We start from the raw sequence: 17,878 nt of genomic DNA on the forward strand, positions 1-17,878 counted from the left end.
ATGGATTTTTTTATCAACTCAATTATTCCAGTAACAGGCATTCAGATTTGCAGTCTGCACCCCTGCACAGCAAGTGTGCAACAATATAACTTCTCTTCTAGATAAAATAATAAAATAAGAGAGGGAGCAATTTTTACCCTTGTGTACTACGTGAATCAGTGCTGTAATGACTGGGGGATCCAGCTGATCTTCTTGTTTGAGAGCTAGGATGCAAGAAGACAATTTTTTTTTTTTTCATATTACAGAGCAATCGAAATTTGGCTGCCAAACTCCTTAGTTCCACCCTGGGTTGTGGCTCACTTTTGACCTTGAATCAGGTCTGTGCCTTGAACACACATTGTGGAGCTAGATCACAGTGATACCTTGAGGTTGTCACTGGAGAATCTCTCTTGTCCTACGTGTTCCACCATTCAGTTGGGTTTTTCTCTTGTTCTGTTTCATTTAAATGTTGTCCAGAGTTTCTGCATTAGTAGCTGTTGCCTGGTTCTCACTGGTAGGTAGGGAGACCCACCAAATATTTATATTTTCAGCTGCCACAGGAGATTTTAGGACCTTTACAACCAGCAGAATGAGTTTTGTGATCAGAGAAACATGGAATGGTTTGGGTTAGACAACCTTTAAAGGTCATCTGGTCCAACTTCACTGCTGTGGCAGTGACAGACTTATTTAAGTGTTGCTGCAGAGGCAATAAAACCTGTAATCTTATCACAAAGATATGTGTGGTATTTACCTATGAGATGCTTAATGATCGCTCCTCTGTGGTGAGCAATTAATGTGCTTATAAGTTGGAAAGTTAAAACAAAAATTCCTCTAGGGCTCCTGAACTGAAGAAGACATGTATAATGCATATTTGTCCCCTGTAGGGTTTCTGCTTTTTTGTTTCTTTTTATATTATGAACATATATATGTTTCCTCTGTCAGTACTGTGTTTCATGTTGGGGATTCTGCTTTTATGTTACTGCATTTATATATAGTAAATATAAAAAAGCTTGTAGAATGTGAAGCTCAGGCACTGTTTCTATGCCAGTTTTCCCTAAGTCACTCTTAAAATCCATACAGTTGCCACAGACCTTTATTTTCATGGGTAGCTTTGTTGAAAATCACTTTCAGATCCCTTTTTTTTTTTTTCTGATAACTAGATGTTAAAATTTTGCACTGTACTGTCAAAGGGCAGAGGGACAGTTTTTTGTCTCCAGAACAAAAAAAATGTTCTTTATTTTATTAGCTTTTATTTAATTACTTTAAAAGTAGGAGTGATAGTGCCTGTTGATTATTACTCCTTGACCCTCTCTTACCATAAGGTAAAAAGCCCTCCAACCTTAGGATGGTGTCTAAGAATAGTCCCTTGTAGAAATTTTGTTCCAGACTTGAAACAATTAGTTTTTGCCTTACTCTATCTGTTTGTTCTTTCAGAGCATTCTACCTGGACAAGTCAAACTTGCCTCCAAATTCAACATCTAAAGCAGCTTATATAGATAAGGTAAATAAAGATGTTAAGTGCCTAATTAAACTCTGCATGTTACACATTGTGTTACTGAGACTTTATTCCATCAAAAATTGAATTGTTTAAAGCTGGGGAGAGAGGGGCAGGGAAAGTAGGAGTTCTCTTGTGGCTTTTTGTCCCACCTGTGCTTTTTGGGGTAGGTGTTGCCATGTGGTTCTGTATTAAAAGGTGTGGCAGGAGTGTATCTGTGTTTGAGAAGAGGAATCATTACCTTCCTTTTTCACTGTGCTTTCAGAGCAATGCTACTGCCCTAGGAGCATGTGGGGTAGGATGGGGGAGGACAGGTGCAGGCACAAATTCTTTGTTCTGAAAGCTGGAAGTGCTTTTCCAAATTAAATACTCCTTCAGCATCCTGCTCAGAAGACTTTCTTCTGAATCTTCTTATTTAGGCTTTCTTCAAATGCTTTCATCTGTCTTTAAACCTCTGTGGCTGAGAGATCCCAGGGGCTATAAAAATTCATTTAATGCTCTCTTCTCTCGTTGAAGAGTTAATTCCTGTATTGCACCCCAGTAGGGGGAATAAAGAAATTCCTGGGGTCTTGCCTATGGAAGTGATTGAGCTACTATAGCTTGTGAAATAACAGTGCTCATCAGCTGAGCCCTATGACAGACTAAAATTTTATGTCAGTATCAACCCTGGTTTTAACAGACTGGTGGTTCCTATTTCTTGGATCCATGCAGGTCTGCACATGAGGGAAGAAGGACATTTGCCACTCCTTCCCTGGGGAGTCAGCAGCTTGCCTAGCAGTCACAGGTGCAGCAGGGGAGGTTTAGCTGTGAGGGAAGTGCTTGTCACCCCTAAACTTGTTCCCTATCTATTTCAGCAAAAAGTTCAAGGGCAAGAGAAAAGCATCTCATAATCCACATCTGACCTAGGGATGCCAGGTTAAACTAATGCATTTATTTTGAAACTGGAGCAAGCCAAGTGCATGATCCAGTTTTAGCTGTGCCTTTCACTTCATTGTCCATAGGTCTGCATTAGTAGATGACACCAGCTAAAATCAATTTAGACAGATGCAAGTTATTCCAGTAGGACCTAAATGAAGTTAAATCTGTTTGCACCCAGGTTAAAATATGCTATTTTTTATAGATCATTTTCCTGACTTCTATGCTTTTCAGTGAAGTAACTATCATAGGACAAGTGAGGCTGCCGTTTCTCTAACTAGTTAAAACTGTCTTTAGGGAATTAATCTGTCTTTCAAAAGATTAATTCTTTGAGTAGCATGGGGATTTGTTGGAATCTTTAAGTGTTTCTGGAATAAAGAGAAGTGGGAATTTGGAATTAGGTGGTCTGAAAATTTGTATTGTGAACATCTCATTTACACAAAGCACCATGAGATATTGGTTTTCATTGCTAGACCACTTTTGAAGGCTTCTCTTCTGACACAAGCTTTGCACTTGAAAGCTGCCTTCTTTACTTCATTCATTCTTAGTATGGTAATGCTGGGATTATCTTAAGTCTTACTACAAAGTTAACTGTTCTTGCTTTGTAGTATGCTTTTGTCACATCTGTTAATTTTTATTTTTTGATGTTGTTAGTCAGAATTAGGAACTAGACATTTGATAAATAAAGGACAGTGTTATCATAAATGAAAGCTGATTTTCTCAGCAAGTCAAATAAAAAATCTTGGCATCTTCCTGTATATGTGTACAGTTGTAGGTTGCTTCTTTATGTTTTCCCTTCTTTTCCCAGTCCATTAATGGATACAGCACTCGGGACAATCAAGTCTATTGAAGTGAAAAACACTTCCATAGGCAGGACTGGGAAAGAAACAGTCAGTCATAGGAAGAACTGAAAAGCTTTAGAAAGTTGTCATATGTCATGCATCAGAAGACTCCATGTTTTGTATTTATGTCATGGAATTTGGCTTTCTCAGCCAGACCTGGTGTTCTACCTGCATCTTTGATGACCTACTCTGTTAGGGTATTTAATGTGCTCTCAAGAGCAAATATTGAAATATCTCTCTTCCTCTCTTGCAGCTGATGAGGCCTCTCAATTGCCTGGATGAGCTGTACCGGCTCATAGGGTCCTTTATCCGATCCAAGCGCACGGCTGCCTGCGCATACACCGCGTGCAGCGCTTCCGGCGTCGGATTGCTCTCGGTGTCGTCTGAGCTCTGCAGCAGGCTGGGAGCTTGTCACATCATTATGTGCAACAGTGGAGTTCACCGGTAGGACAATTGGTTTTTTCCTCCTTTTTTTTGCAGTCAGTCACGCCATTATTACAGGTTGGAGACTGCTGCTCTTTTTAGAGATGGATCTTGCACAACATATCTAATATCTTACATAAGATAGCAAGTGCACTTGAAAGATTTGTGGAAATTCTAGAACTGTGTTTGCAGTGATTGACAGAAATGGACAGTACAATTTTTTTTTTGTTTGTTTGTGCAGTTGTAATGAGATTGTACTTTATTCAAGTCAGTAAAAGGCAGAAATTTTAATTGCTAAAGTAGAAAGAGGAATGTTACCTAGATGAATAATATGTATGATATTGAACTCTCAATACAGGCAAGAAATGCTGAAATTTTTATTTACTTTGTATGGTAAGGGGAATAATAGTAGAGCTTGATTCAAGGAAACAGGATGAAACATAAGACATATGCATTTTTGCAGCTACACCTCAGGTTCAGCCTGAAGGACAGGTTAATACATTACCAAAAAATAAACTGACCTACAGTCAACTGAACTTTGTCATTAACCCTAAGAGATTTTAATAAACAAATATATATATGATAATAATATCACCACAGAGCTCTCTAGTACTTAATCATATTTGTCACAGACAGCAATACATTTATGCTCCAGCTGGGCAGATTACAATTTTTTGGGACAGTGTACTAAAAAAGCAAAGACTAAAATTGGAGAGGGGGAAAAACCCAAACAAACAAAACAATTAACAAATAATCTGATACCAAAAATATGCTCTTTTCATAACAATTCCAAACTGTAGATCAGGGGTAGCAGTATGTTTAAAATGCTGCTTAGTTTCTGATCTATACAAGTCCTTATTTTAGCAGATAAGGTTACCAATACCTTGTGTTAGAATGAGCATTACTTTTTCCTCATTTTAAGTACAATCCTTTCTTCCAAAGAGTTTTGAGGAGGGGAGAAGGAAAAAGGCGATTGACACATAAGCGATTCAGATTATCAAGCATGAAAAAAGGAAAAGCTCCATATACAGCCAAAAAAATTAAGTTGTGTAAAGATAGTGTTTGCCATTTGAGAGTTGGCAACAGAGTATTTGTATTACTCTCTGTCAATGATACAAGTGTACATAACATACTGTATACTGTACTTAATTTTAATGAATAGCAGGAAAAAGCTTTGTTGTATAATACTAGTCATTATATCAGATGTAGATGCAAATGCTATGGAGCTTGGGCTGTCGTGACACTGTTGTTTCAGAAGACCATGAGGCTGTACAGCTTTTCTCTTTGTCTTGCTTTCAGTTTCATGTCTCATGTGATCAGAAAAGGCGTTGGGCATAATTCTGACGGGTTTTTTTAAGCTGAAAAAGACTGCCTCTGGGTTTGATCACCATTTCATGAATTTGTTGGTACATTTCTGCCAAAAATTCCAATAGTTTAAGACTGAAGTCAGAGCTACCCAAATAAACTATTACCCTGTAGTGTGTGGGTCACAAATTATTCAGAATAATTTGGTGACTGAATAAGATATGGATTGCTTAAATCTGAACATGAGCTATTCTAAGAGGAAAACTAATTCATCATCAAATTTCTGCTCAAAACTAAGGCTAATTCAAAGGTAGACTCCTAAAATGTCTATAGAAGTGTATTTTAAAATCACCAACATATTGTTTTTAAAGACTGTATTATGAGCATGGGAATGGGATTTAAAAGTGTTATGTGTGGGTTTCTGTCTAGATGTTAAAGTATTCATCATCATCTAGTTACATAAATTAAAGGTGCAAGATGCTTTTCTCTAAAGCATGACTAGTTCTACTTTACAGTGAATCCATTTGAGTTTTGGTACAAAATACTGCTACTTCATTTGTGCATTAATACTGCCTTTGTGACTACCATCTGTTCAGAGAAAGAAACATCAACTCTTGGCATTATCAGTGATACTTTAAGATAGGTCCTCCAGGAAAAATAAATGGGCTAGTTGAGAAATTGTATAGGTACTCAGGGGTTTGTACCTGGAAGTTCAGAAGAAAACTCGTGTATTTAGAGAGAAGAAGGGATTCATTCACTCTTCTAAGGGAAACAAGTCCCTTTGAGTGGTTAAAGCTAAGAAAGTTTTTTAGTAACAATTTCCTGAAATTACTGTTGCAGATGCAAACTGGATGGATGAAGTTGTTTTTCCTTAGCATTTCGAGTCATATAAAATCACTCCATGCACTGTTTTCTCTTTCTGGTCTCCCTAGGCTACATCTCTACAGTCAAGTACTAAGTGGGCTTTGGTTTTTGACATTTTGAAATTGCTTTTGCCCAGATAAAAAGCTTGCTTTGTTTCCAGCTTGTAGGTTTGCTCAGTGAATTTTGCACTCAGCATTTCTAGTGCTAAGTTCTGCAGTGTTTTTATGGACCTACTCCCCTTACTGCTCTCAGAGTGAAACAGTCTTGCAACAACACAAAATCCTGTGAGGAAGATACCAAGAGGAAAGAGTAAAATGCTGGATGTGATCAAGTCCCATAGACAAAGGATTTTGCTTTATGCCCACAATCTCAAAGGCTGAATTCTTCTGTTTGTTGGAGTAGTATTTAATCAGGGCAGATAATGTTGCAAAAAGTGCTCCTTAGCTTGTTAGCTAGTTCCTTAGAGTTCCAGCTACTGATTTGCAGGTAGAGGGCATATTTATCTCTGGTTGTATTCAGCAGTGTATCTGGCATTCTGTGCTCTTAGAAACTAAATATTGGGAAGTCCATGATTGATTGTGATCAGTGGCAGAACTTCATGTTTTGTAGGCTCCAGGTCAATGACTCATGACTCTTTTTTAACACTAGGCCACAGATACTGAATGAGTTGAAATCTGTATTATCTACAGATGCTACTAGATAAATAGATGGGGGAAAGATGTGAATTTTTCTTGCAGTTTAAATTTTGAAAATCTACTCATTTGTCAGTCTTGCCAGCTTAAAAATGAAGCTCAACTTGGAGCAAGGCTCCCCCATACTTTCTTTTTAAAGGCCATAATTTTAACTCAAGTTTCTATTACTGGTCTTTAAGGGAGTGAATGTCTGAGAGTGTCTGGAAGAGTACAGGGTGCTCTACTCATCAACTTCTTTCTTTTGCTCATGGGGAGTGGAAAATGAGCAAGATATTAATCTGTCAAAGTTTAAATACATTTAATAGAATTTTAAATATATACATACTAATATATATATATATATATATATACACACCTTCCCTCAATCAATTCATTCATCTCTTACTGAACTGATTGGAAAGCCCTTTCTGTGTTCTCTGAATTTAGGTGTCATGGATTGACAAGGGGGCAGGGGGAGGTTCTGCCACTGCTCCTACTAACCAGAAGCAAATCCCACATAGCCTGTGGGGGAGGCACTGGGTGACAGTCCAATGCAGAAGAGGCCAAGAACTATGAAACAGCAGCTTTGTCTGCTTTGACAGTGATTGCTGATCTCTGGATCAGCAGTGTCTTGGTTTCTGACTTCTCTGTGATCCATATTAAATTGCTTTTTACGCTGCACTAGGCTAAAACAGCTTGACAGAGTTCATACTTTCATCCCTATATCCAAGATAATGCTGGGGATTTTGAATTGCTGGTGATTGCTTTTCTTTGATTTTTATTATGACAATATGTTTACCAATTTACATTAAAGCCTGCAATCCTATATCTATTTCAGACAGCAGTTCTTTCCAAATACATTTTGAGCATCAGAAAACCAAGGATGGGGGAAAATAAGTCCCTTTAACCTTCAATGTCCTAAGCGATGTGTGAGTGCCACGAACCTCCCCTTGGATTATCATAAGCGAACATGCCTTGTTGATCAACAAGAGGAACAGAGCTCTGAATTAGTTTGAGAAATCAATAGTTTGCATTTTTATTTTACCTTTTTTATCTTTCATAATTCTATTTCTGCCTGCCAGCCAGCTGTCACCCTGTAAACAACGTTCTGCTTTCTTTGCTTGTGTTCATTCTGTTTGAAGCAGCTATCAGTCTGTACAAATGCAGGTGATGAAAGGCACTTTTAAATTTTATTGAATCATGATTCTAGCTCCTGCTTGAGGGAGAAGAGCAAGACTGCACTGCACAGACATGTCCTAGTCTCTTTCTGTGCCAAAATGAAATTAGGTGCAGCAGCTGCAGAAGTCTGTTCAGGGACCATAGGCCTTACAAGCTCAAAGGAATAATTTAAAGCATCCAAGTGAAACAAATCCCAAGTTTATTTAAATTTTTGCATTTCCTGGAGGATCAAGGGAAAAATCTTCTATAATCTTGATGAAACCCAAAAAAATCAGAGTCTTATTTTCTTTTCTGAATTTTAATTTCCCCTGCAGAAATTCTCTCCTTAGTGTTACCATCCTTCAAGCAGTGGGGTTCTGGCTGGCAGACACTTGGCTGAAGAATGAGGCAGGTTTTGCCAAGTGTTGATTATGCTGTCTCCTGCAGCTGGCAGTGGTCCTGCAGTCCAGCTAAACCTGCTTCATCTTCCACATTGCAAAGCAGAGTAGCACCATAAGCTGTCCATCATGGTCAGCTGCCTTTCTGTGAATCAAATGAAACAAGGTGAAAAATAGGTACTCTGAATTTTTATTTTTGACATTCTATCATAAGAATTCTTCCTTTTAGATTCAGAAATTTTCCTCTAAGAATTTAGTTCTGAGCTCAATGACTGCATGCTACAGAGAAAATCCTTGCAGTTTTGCAGCTGTATTTAGGCTATCAGCTCCACAGTAAGAAAGCTTTCAGGAATTGATGGGACTACTTTCAGGCTAGCACAGACTGAAAAACTAATCCATACCCTTCTCCAGCCATCTGGTCTCAACTGGGCTTTTAGTCCTGTTATCGTCCCATTTAGTCAAGATTGTCTTCTATTTTTTAAATGGTAGTTCTGTTATGTCTGTCTACAATTAGTATATTTTTATGATACCATACCCATTGAGGCATAAACAAACTTCTCTTTGTGTAAAATAATTTAGGATAATAGAGTATTACATTCTGTGCTGGTTACTACCTAAAACCAGCTAAATAATTTTGAAATATGAGAATTTGTCTTAAAATAAAATAAGCAAGAAATTTAGCACAAATAGTGTTATACTGTTCCTACAGCAGTTATTGTTTTATTTTGCTCTATATTTGTCTTACATAGGCAATTTGGTACATTTCTGCTTTGTCACCTCTAGTGTATCTAATACACATACTAGATGGATTATAGTCTTACTGTTCTCTTGAACTGTTAAATTCTGAGACACTATTTTGTTTAAAATGCAATCTGAAAATGCAGGCAAGCGCATTAAATGCAGTAAGACAGAAAAGATGGATCTAAGTTGTTACTAGTATGGATTTCAAGGTGTGCTTTTTTTCTATTTGGTCTTCTTTTAACATTATGGATGTTCAGTAGCAGGGTTGACACACAGTGCTATTACTGTGCTCTGTAGAATCATCCTTCCATACTTCAGTTCCTGCATGATTGCCTTATTTGCAGTCCAGGTCTTTAACACCGGTGGTTTTCACGCAAAATCTTCTGTACAATAAAAATAAAATAGGACTTCTCGAACAATCTAAAATTAAAAATGTTGCCAAATCTGCTTTAATTTTTGGCATAAGGAGAGGTAAATTAATAGCTTGAATTATTACAAGATGAGAAGTAAATTGCAATTTTTACCAGATTTACTTGCCAGCTTACAGAGGAAGAAGCGTTTCATGGAAAGACTTTTTGCTCAGAATGAGACATAATGGCCAAAGCTGGGATTTCAGATGCCTTTAGATTGTGTTTATTTATTTTTGCAAGTATGATGGAAAATGAGCAAATAAAAGGCATGGAATACCTCAATTTTTTGGAAATGTTGTTTGCTCATCAAGCAAAGAATATTTAATAGTGCAATTGCTTCTTTGCAACATTTCCAGCTGACTAGAGGTGCTAAGATCTTACAGGAAAAATGATTGTGAAAATATGTTCCCTGCAGTTTTTTAACACTGACAGATGATGTTCAGTAAAAAAGTGCCTTTTTTTTCTTCCTAATTTTTCTTTGAAAATCTCTGTTTTAAAGACGTAGAATACTTACATTTATTTCTGAAAATAGATTGGTTGACAATAATCTTTAAATCTACAGAAAAAAATTAACATTACCTCCTTTGTGTTTCATACTTCATTATTAAAAATTACTAATATTGAACCAAATACCCCTGATAAAAATATTTTTGGAACCTACAAAAAAATTAATTAAACAAGGGTAGGTTTGATATATGACTAATAGATACTTACCTCCCAAGACTGATTCTCTGGCTTGATAAGTTCATGCCATCTACTTCAGTTGGTCAGAAATCTGTTGGTAGTTTGTGTCTGAAAATATCTGGTAGAGCTGAGTTTGATTATCCTGTCGTAGGATGGTGGCCTGATAAAGGAGTTGGGATACCTTTATTCTGAGATTTGCACAACTGTGTAACCACAGCAGTGCCTGTTGTGAATGAAACCCCTGCATGCTGATGCTAAATGGATAAAAGGCAGAAAATCCCTTTTAACTCAGGCTGCACATGACCATTCTGTGTGGTGATGGTGTGTGTTCCACAGACAGCTACTTTTTGAAGTGTTGTTTTTGATTCAGAATGGAATTAATACACTTCATGTGCATAATAATGGCTTTCTATATGTTAGACTGGCCTTCAGTGGACGGGTTCCATCCAACACTGATTTTATAGTGGCCTTTCCACACTGGTAACATCTCAGCTTCACAAAGATTCATAAAGGGACTAAAACTAAGTCTTGAGCTCCAGCAGTGTTTACTGCAATTGTGAAATACAGTACTGTAGTTTAGTGTATGATCTACGTGCTCATTTTCTCTCTAATACTTAATGGCTGGCCAAATTTACCTCTGTTGAAAGGCAATGCTGTTCAGCAAAGTTTCAGTATATGGGCACAGAGAATGCAAGCTTCAGTTTTACTTGCATGGAGACATATTTCCACAATGAGAACATCTTCGAGCTTGTGGAAGAATCTTGAATTCAGCCTGCCTACACTTTGTATACCCATTTTTTATAGTCCTGAACAACATTTGTCTTCCTTTTTAGTTTTATTGTGTCTATTTTCTTCTTCAGATTGTTCATCAGAATCAATGCATATTACCCAGCCATCACTATCAATTATAGACAAATGCCCCCAAAAATGTTTACGCCAAATTGATTTAACACATTTACTTTATGCACTGATTTAAATAATATTCCTTCTATACAAATTAATTTAAATGACAGCAAAAAAAAAAAAAAAGGTTACTTGTAGTGTAGTTGATGTAAAAAGTGGTCAAACATAGGAATGATTATCTCATGATGTACAGGAAGAAAAGTAATTAAAATAATAATAATGGCATTAAATTGCATGTTGAGTAGAAGCTTTAGTTTTTAATTAGACTAAGCATACATGCACCCTTTTCATATTTTTTTCCTATTCACATAGAACATAATTAATTTTGACATCTCTGACTGTGGTAACTATTAAACCAATTCATTTCACCTCATCTTTTCTACTCAGGGTATTTTTCTAAGGGATGTTTTGGTGCATTTTTGGACATAGAATGGCTGAAAGCCTAATTGAAACCTGAGAATGAATGGGATGATTTAGATCCTTTTTACTCTGGTAACCTAGATATGCACTTTGCTGCATGGCACCTCTGTAGGTAGTGAACACAAACTCAAATTATTTTTCCTTTCAAGTGACATTAGACAAGCTGTTGTGAAATAATCAATTTCTCGGAAAATTTCAGTCTGTATTTGTATTTTACAACTCCATTTTTCAGGACTGATGTGCATCAGTCCAGCTGATTTGCAGCCCTTTAGTGAAAATCACATCCAGTCACGAACAAATGGATTATTGGTGATAGAAAATCATTTAGTCTTACTTTTTCAGCCAAGTTCAGAATGGCTTGATCCAGAAGTTGTTTTAAAGTTTGTATTTAATCTTCACATCAATACTGTCATGACTGATGGGAGACGGGCAATAGCAGGCAGGAGCTGGGAGCAGCTGCAGCCCCTTCTGTTTCTTGGAAACCAAATGGATGAAATGAGGAATTCTCAGCCCTGTTGTCCTGGGAAATCCAAATGTCTCTGCCTTGCTGTTGTAATCTGTCAAGGCAGGGAATTTGTCATTCTAACTGACATAAATTCTGACGTGATGAATTTGGGTCTTTTGTTTTTCTCACATTAAAAAAAAGGGGTGAGAGGAAAAGAGAAGGAGTCAGAACAGATTTTAATCTGTTTACACTGTTCAATCTATGGATTTGGGCTTTATGCTTCCCATAACAGAATGTTATGAGGCTTTTTCCCCAAATATTTTCCTTGTTTGGCTTGTCTGGTCTGATTGCATCCAAATGACCAGATACTTTCAGAGGTCAGAAATGCTTCCAGATTGCTTTGTAAACTTTAATACCATCTGTTAATCAGCTCTCAAAATGCGTGAGAAAAGTGGATTATTACTTACTGCACATATTTGCTGACAATTCTTGATATTGAACTTTGCTCAGGCCACCAGAGGAATTTTACAAGATGGAGAATAACCAGATTTAATATTGTTTAATAAAATTTTAGAAGTTACATTGGTTTAAATTTGCATTTGCTTAATCTCTCCATGCTTGGTAGCCCTATTGCTGAGGTACTTCCAGTTATGACTTTTCCATATTACCATCTGATGTTTTGTGTGTGCATTTTTTCTTTCACAGCAGGTGTCCAGGGCAGTTTGATTTGTGAAAAGGGATATGTACTAATTAAAAAAACTATTTAAAGAGCTGGGAGAAAGTACCAGTAAGTAGATAAATGAGTCACTTCAGCATAGTCTCATGGAAGGTTGATATGATCAGTTTTGTTAGAAGATGCCATCTCACTGATCAGCTGTTCAACTAAAATGACATTGTTTGAGTGTTGTCAGGTTTTTTATTTAGAAAGTAGTAACCTTATTTCTTAATCACAGGACAAAAGCCATAATCTATAGTTTATATTTAACTCTGCCATTCATCAGACCTTTTACGTGCCAAAGGAGGAAGACAAAATCTGGTGATGTTAAATTGCACCTCTAAGGAAACAGTATATTCAAATGCAATCATGTGTCTGATGCTATTTTAATGATTTTTAACATCTATTAATGAATCATTTATATATTATATTATATTATATTATATTATATTATATCAATATATTATATTATATTAATATATTATATATATTAATATATCATTTATATATAATTTTCTCTTGTTAAAAGAGAAAATGGATGTATGTAACCAGCATTACTCTAGGATTTCACCTCAAACAAAACATGTTCTATTGAAGAGGAGTGATAATAATTAACATCATCACTGCTGTCATTGTGAGTGTCTTTGCTACTAATTTTGTAGGATATGTTAAAAATACTATCCTAAGAATTCCTATTCTTACTTGCTGTCGAGAAAAATCTTCAATTTTAGCATATGTGTTTCAGAATTGTACTGTAGTTGTTGCTTACCTCCATAGCAGCCTCTAAAAGAAATCTTTATTATGCTGTTTTCTTCTCTCTCTGATTTTCCCACTCTGGTTATGTCTTTATCTACACACTTGGCAGCCTTATTTCTGAATCACAGTTGGCACTGTCCAAATGTAGAGTCTTCGTAATGTCCACGATCATCAGCCATTTCATCAGGTTTGGATAGGGAGCAGCTTGGCAGTCTTTTTTCAATCACAAAATTGCACTTAATTCTTCAAGATGACCTTCATTTAGTAGGTTTTTTTGTTAGTTTTGATTCACGCATGCAGAATATAATTTTTTGATTCTTTCAGTCTTAAGGGTTCCAGGAAGATGGGATTTCTGGGAAACTTGGCTCAGGAACTGCTTACTTGAGAGTTGTACTTTGAGCCCATTAATACATATTATACCTACTGAGAAACTTTTTGCCCTTTTTGTTTGGTTTAGATTATACCTGTCAAACTACATTTCAGATACTTTTGCTTTTTTCCACTGTCAGTAGAATAAAGCCTCCTTTTCAATCTGGTCTTGAAGGTTGTATGTTTAAATTTTGGTGCTTGCAAATATTATGAACATGTATTTTGTGTAACATTTCACTTTTCAAAGACAAGATTAAAATGGTGTTTAGAATTTCTAATCTAACATTTAGCTATCTTACACCTTAATCAAACACATAACAGAAAAGATCAATACACTTTTGCCTCAAGTTAACTCTGAGGCCGATGTATACAAGAAACTGGGAAATGAAAATTATCTGATTGCTAAGGAAAATCACTTAGCTTATAATTTTTTTATGAAAGACCATTAATAAAACTACAGATCAAATTCAGTATCCTCTATGCTCACTTCTGTGAAACTTCTTGCAGTCCAGAAATTAGCAGTTTTTAAAATGTGTCATTTGGGGTTTGGTTTTTTTTTCAGTAAGAAAATAAGTACAGACACATTTTTTCCTCCTACAGATCTTCTGCTCAGCAAGATAAGTGTTTGATTGAAACATATTGTCTGTTCTGTGTGCATATTATAAACTATGCAGAACACTTTGGTCAGGATTTTGCCAAAAGGGTGCTCAAAATTACATATTAATAATGTGTCTTAGTTGTATTATTTGAACTTGAAAATTATAGTTTTTGTCAGGTTCTGCTGAGGTAGAATAATTTTGTGTAAAACCCATCTTTCTGGTTCAAGATATTTGATTGTTACAGTACTTTGGTTGTGAAGAGAAAAATCATTGAGCAATTTACTTGTGCAGAGTAGAGCCACCCTCACCTCTAGGGTTAAAGCAGCCCTCAAACATGTTCTTTCTAAAAGCACCTGTTTCTATTCAGGTCTTTTGTCTTGTTCCATGAGTTTTCTAGGGCTGTAGTCTTGGTTGCATGAGAAACCAACCATTTTTTCTTGTCCTCATGATGACAATGAAAATCAGATGGCATGTCCACAATGACTTTTCCTACTACTTCTTGCCTGGTGTGCTGGCAGGTTGTCTGTCCTACTGCTCTGGAACTTTTCTGGTTGCTCTGATACAACAGTGACAGCCTTTCTGTTAGATGAGGTATCACAATCAGATTTAGTCCTCAAGGGTTTTTTGAAAAAGATTGGCAAAGCGGCACAGGACAGTTCATTTGAAGAAATGCAGCTTTCATCTATTTTCTTTTTTGAAAATGGTAAATGTCTCTTAATTTTGCACTGCACTGATGTGCCAAGAGAATAATCAAGCTAAATTAATTGTAAGAGACTGGGATCCTGGATTGGTCTGCTTTAAGAATGGAGGGTGAGATTGTATACAATTGCAAAAATATTTTTTCTTGTATTGTTACTCTCCAAGTTGTGCACTTGCCAAGCCATAGTTTTTAGTGTGGGTTTTTGTGTGTTGTTTTGGTTTTTTGGGGGAGTTGGGTTTGTTTGTTTGGGTTTTTTCCTTGAGAACAAAACAAAACAAATGCATTTGATTGTAAGTCAGCTGGAACACTTGTTACACTCAAAATCTTAGAAACATTATACTGTTAAGGCTAATGCCTGCATGGGTGAGGGAGGCATAGGAGGCATGTTTGCTGCATAATCTTTTTATATATAGTTTTTTTTTTTTTTAAGAGTATTGATTTAAAAGCAGTTATTTTGAGGAGATACCAGATAGTTGACCTCTTTCCCCCATTGCAGCTGCACTCTGAGCGTCACCCTGGAGCAGGCGATCACGCTGGCCCGGAGCCATGGGCTTCCCCCTCGCTACATCATGCAGGCGACGGACGTCATGCGCAAACAGGTGAGGTGCTTGCTGTGCAGGAGGGTAGGCACGCAGTTTGTGTGATTGGGACGGGGCTGCGGCCCAGCCTAGTCCCCAGTGGGTACAGCTGTGAGAAACAGGTAAGCAGCATTGACAGCAATGAGCCATGGAGTGCCCAGGTGCACGGACCAACCACCAAAGGGAGCAGAGGGCACACAGGTGCAGTGTCTGAGCATGAGGGGTATAAAAGACTGGGGTAAAGAACAAGAAGGATAGCTGCTTGAAGCCTTCTGAAGTGGTGTGATGTTATTCTGTATGGGCAGATACCTGGACCCTTCTGATGAGGTGTGGTGTTACTCTGTATGGGTTGAAGCTTTCTGGAATTGTATGGTGACACTCTGTATCGTGGCTGTCTCAACTGCGATGTATGCTGCAACGGGAGACCTGTGTGCTTCCAAACAACACACCTAGTTATCAAACAGGAGAGACTCAACCAAGCATTTTTTAGCCTCCATCCTAATGTTGTGCAGTGTTTGAATCCTCTTAGTTCAGGTCCCTTTTTGTTTGTGTTTTGGACTTTTTTTTTTTAAATTTCCTTCCTTTATTGTTGAAGGTGTTTTTTTTTTTTTTTAATTAATTTTTTTATTTATAATACAGAAACAAGCTATCTTTAACCAGTGGTTTGTTTTCTCTTATGATTTTACTGGGTGATTTTTGTATAGTAACTGCCTTAAGGGTATCTCCTTACATCAGAATAGTTTGTTGAGTAAGACAACTTTTATCTTAATATATACGTTGATAAAAGCAACTTAAGGTTATTAACTATTGCCAGTAAAAAGTGACTCGTGCTGAATTAAGGGAAAGTATAGAAGGGAAAGAAAGAAACAAATACCATTGTTTTTAACTTTCCAGGCAAGTTACCTGAGGACAATGTCCTTATTACAAAACAATGTTTTTCACTCTTTGGTCATCATAGGTTATTTGTATTTAGAGGCTTTTGTGGATAGATAACCACTCAACATGAGCTCTTAGTGTGAAGGTATGCCAAAAATACTGGATTAAAAAGTAATATCAACTGAAAATGGGGGATACACTCTACTTTATTAGCACAACATTTTCTAGAGTATCTTGTTATCAGAAAATACTTTCAAAAAGATGTATCTTGGGAGGAACATGAATAGTCCAGAGGTTGTTAGACAAAACTTATAAACTAAAGATTAAAGAGCTCAACCTGTTCAGTTGATGAAAGAGAGGTTGAGGGGGGACTTAATCACTCTGCATGCGTATGGAACATATAGCCTAGCCTGTGCTAGCTTTCAACCTTACAACAAAATCATAAGCAAAATACAGGATGCACTCAATCTTGAAGTCAAAAAAATCCATAATTAAATATTGTAACAATTAATCACAGATAAGACAAGGTTCATAATTTCTGGTTTCTAGATGACACCTAATTTATAATGTTCATTAACTTTACTACATATTTTGTGCAGTAATCACAGTTATGAAAATGATTAAAAAGCTGTACTTCTAACTTGCTATAGAGAAAAATATGCATATGCTAGGTGTGACCTTTAGTCTGTTAAAGAAATTTTGTGGATAGTTTCAAACCATTGATTCACATCAATTGTATGTAACTGTTGTTGCTGAGCATGGGTACCTCAGAGTATTTAGTCTCATTCCTTTTTGTATTGGGCTTTCACTTATTTTGGTGCATAAATTAAGTTTCTGTGGTGAATAATCACCCTTGAGATTCTTGAATCAGGTCATGTACATATGCTCAGGAAATACAGCTTTAACTTGACTTGAAAAGAAGGCTACTGCTTTATATGGATAAACTTGCACATATAGTTTGATATGTCTGCTACTGAAGATTTAGACAAAAGACAGATCTGATTGTTTTGCAATCAAAAATATGTTTGTAGGGGTTTGCATAAACATACTTGTAGGATGTAGTCTGTCAAATTGTACATTTTCAACATACAGATCTAGGCCATTTGAAAACGCTGATTCATTTTTTGTAGTTTTGCAATTTATTTAATGAAAATGAAAGACAAAATGAAAGAAACTGGCATGGTTTTGAGCAGCTGTAGCTGTACTTGCCCAAATACAGATGGAAAAAAAGGCCTTTTGATGAGGCTACATTCTTTGAAGTAAAACAGCAGGTGGTCAATAGCTGTTAAAGATACCAATATCTCAATACCACACACAGATCCTGAGAAAATGTGTGCTAGTATATCTAGACTTTTTTCACACATCCCTTCTCTTGCAGGAAACCACTATGGCATTTAATAGAGTATTAATCTTTTGTCATAATTTTCAATCAGCCTTGGAGTTCTGTAGTAAAAATATAACCCTCCATTAAATTCTAAATGCTTTGGAGTAATTTCAGCAACACACTATGGTGTTTTCTAGAAACCTGTTTGGATTTAATGTTTAAATTATCTGTAGGACTTAACTGTCAGGATCATAATGCAGGCCATAAAACTTGGAAGAAAAAGGAATAAAAAGGTTTCTTGAGGCTAA

At 36.6% G+C, this 17,878-nt stretch overlaps 1 protein-coding gene across 1 annotated transcript in view; it reads left to right on the forward strand.

Annotated features, from left to right (window-relative positions):
- The window catches only part of PREX2 (phosphatidylinositol-3,4,5-trisphosphate dependent Rac exchange factor 2), a 144,977-nt gene that overhangs the window by 112,686 nt on the left and 14,413 nt on the right, over positions 1–17,878 (forward strand). The window contains exons 36-38 of the mRNA XM_053986522.1: positions 1,414–1,480; positions 3,485–3,675; positions 15,289–15,391. Coding sequence (XP_053842497.1) covers positions 1,414–1,480; positions 3,485–3,675; positions 15,289–15,391 — 361 coding nt within the window. The remainder of the gene's footprint in view (positions 1–1,413; positions 1,481–3,484; positions 3,676–15,288; positions 15,392–17,878) is intronic.

This window comes from Vidua macroura, chromosome 1 (genome assembly GCF_024509145.1).
Source record: "Vidua macroura isolate BioBank_ID:100142 chromosome 1, ASM2450914v1, whole genome shotgun sequence".
NCBI lineage: Eukaryota > Metazoa > Chordata > Aves > Passeriformes > Viduidae > Vidua > Vidua macroura.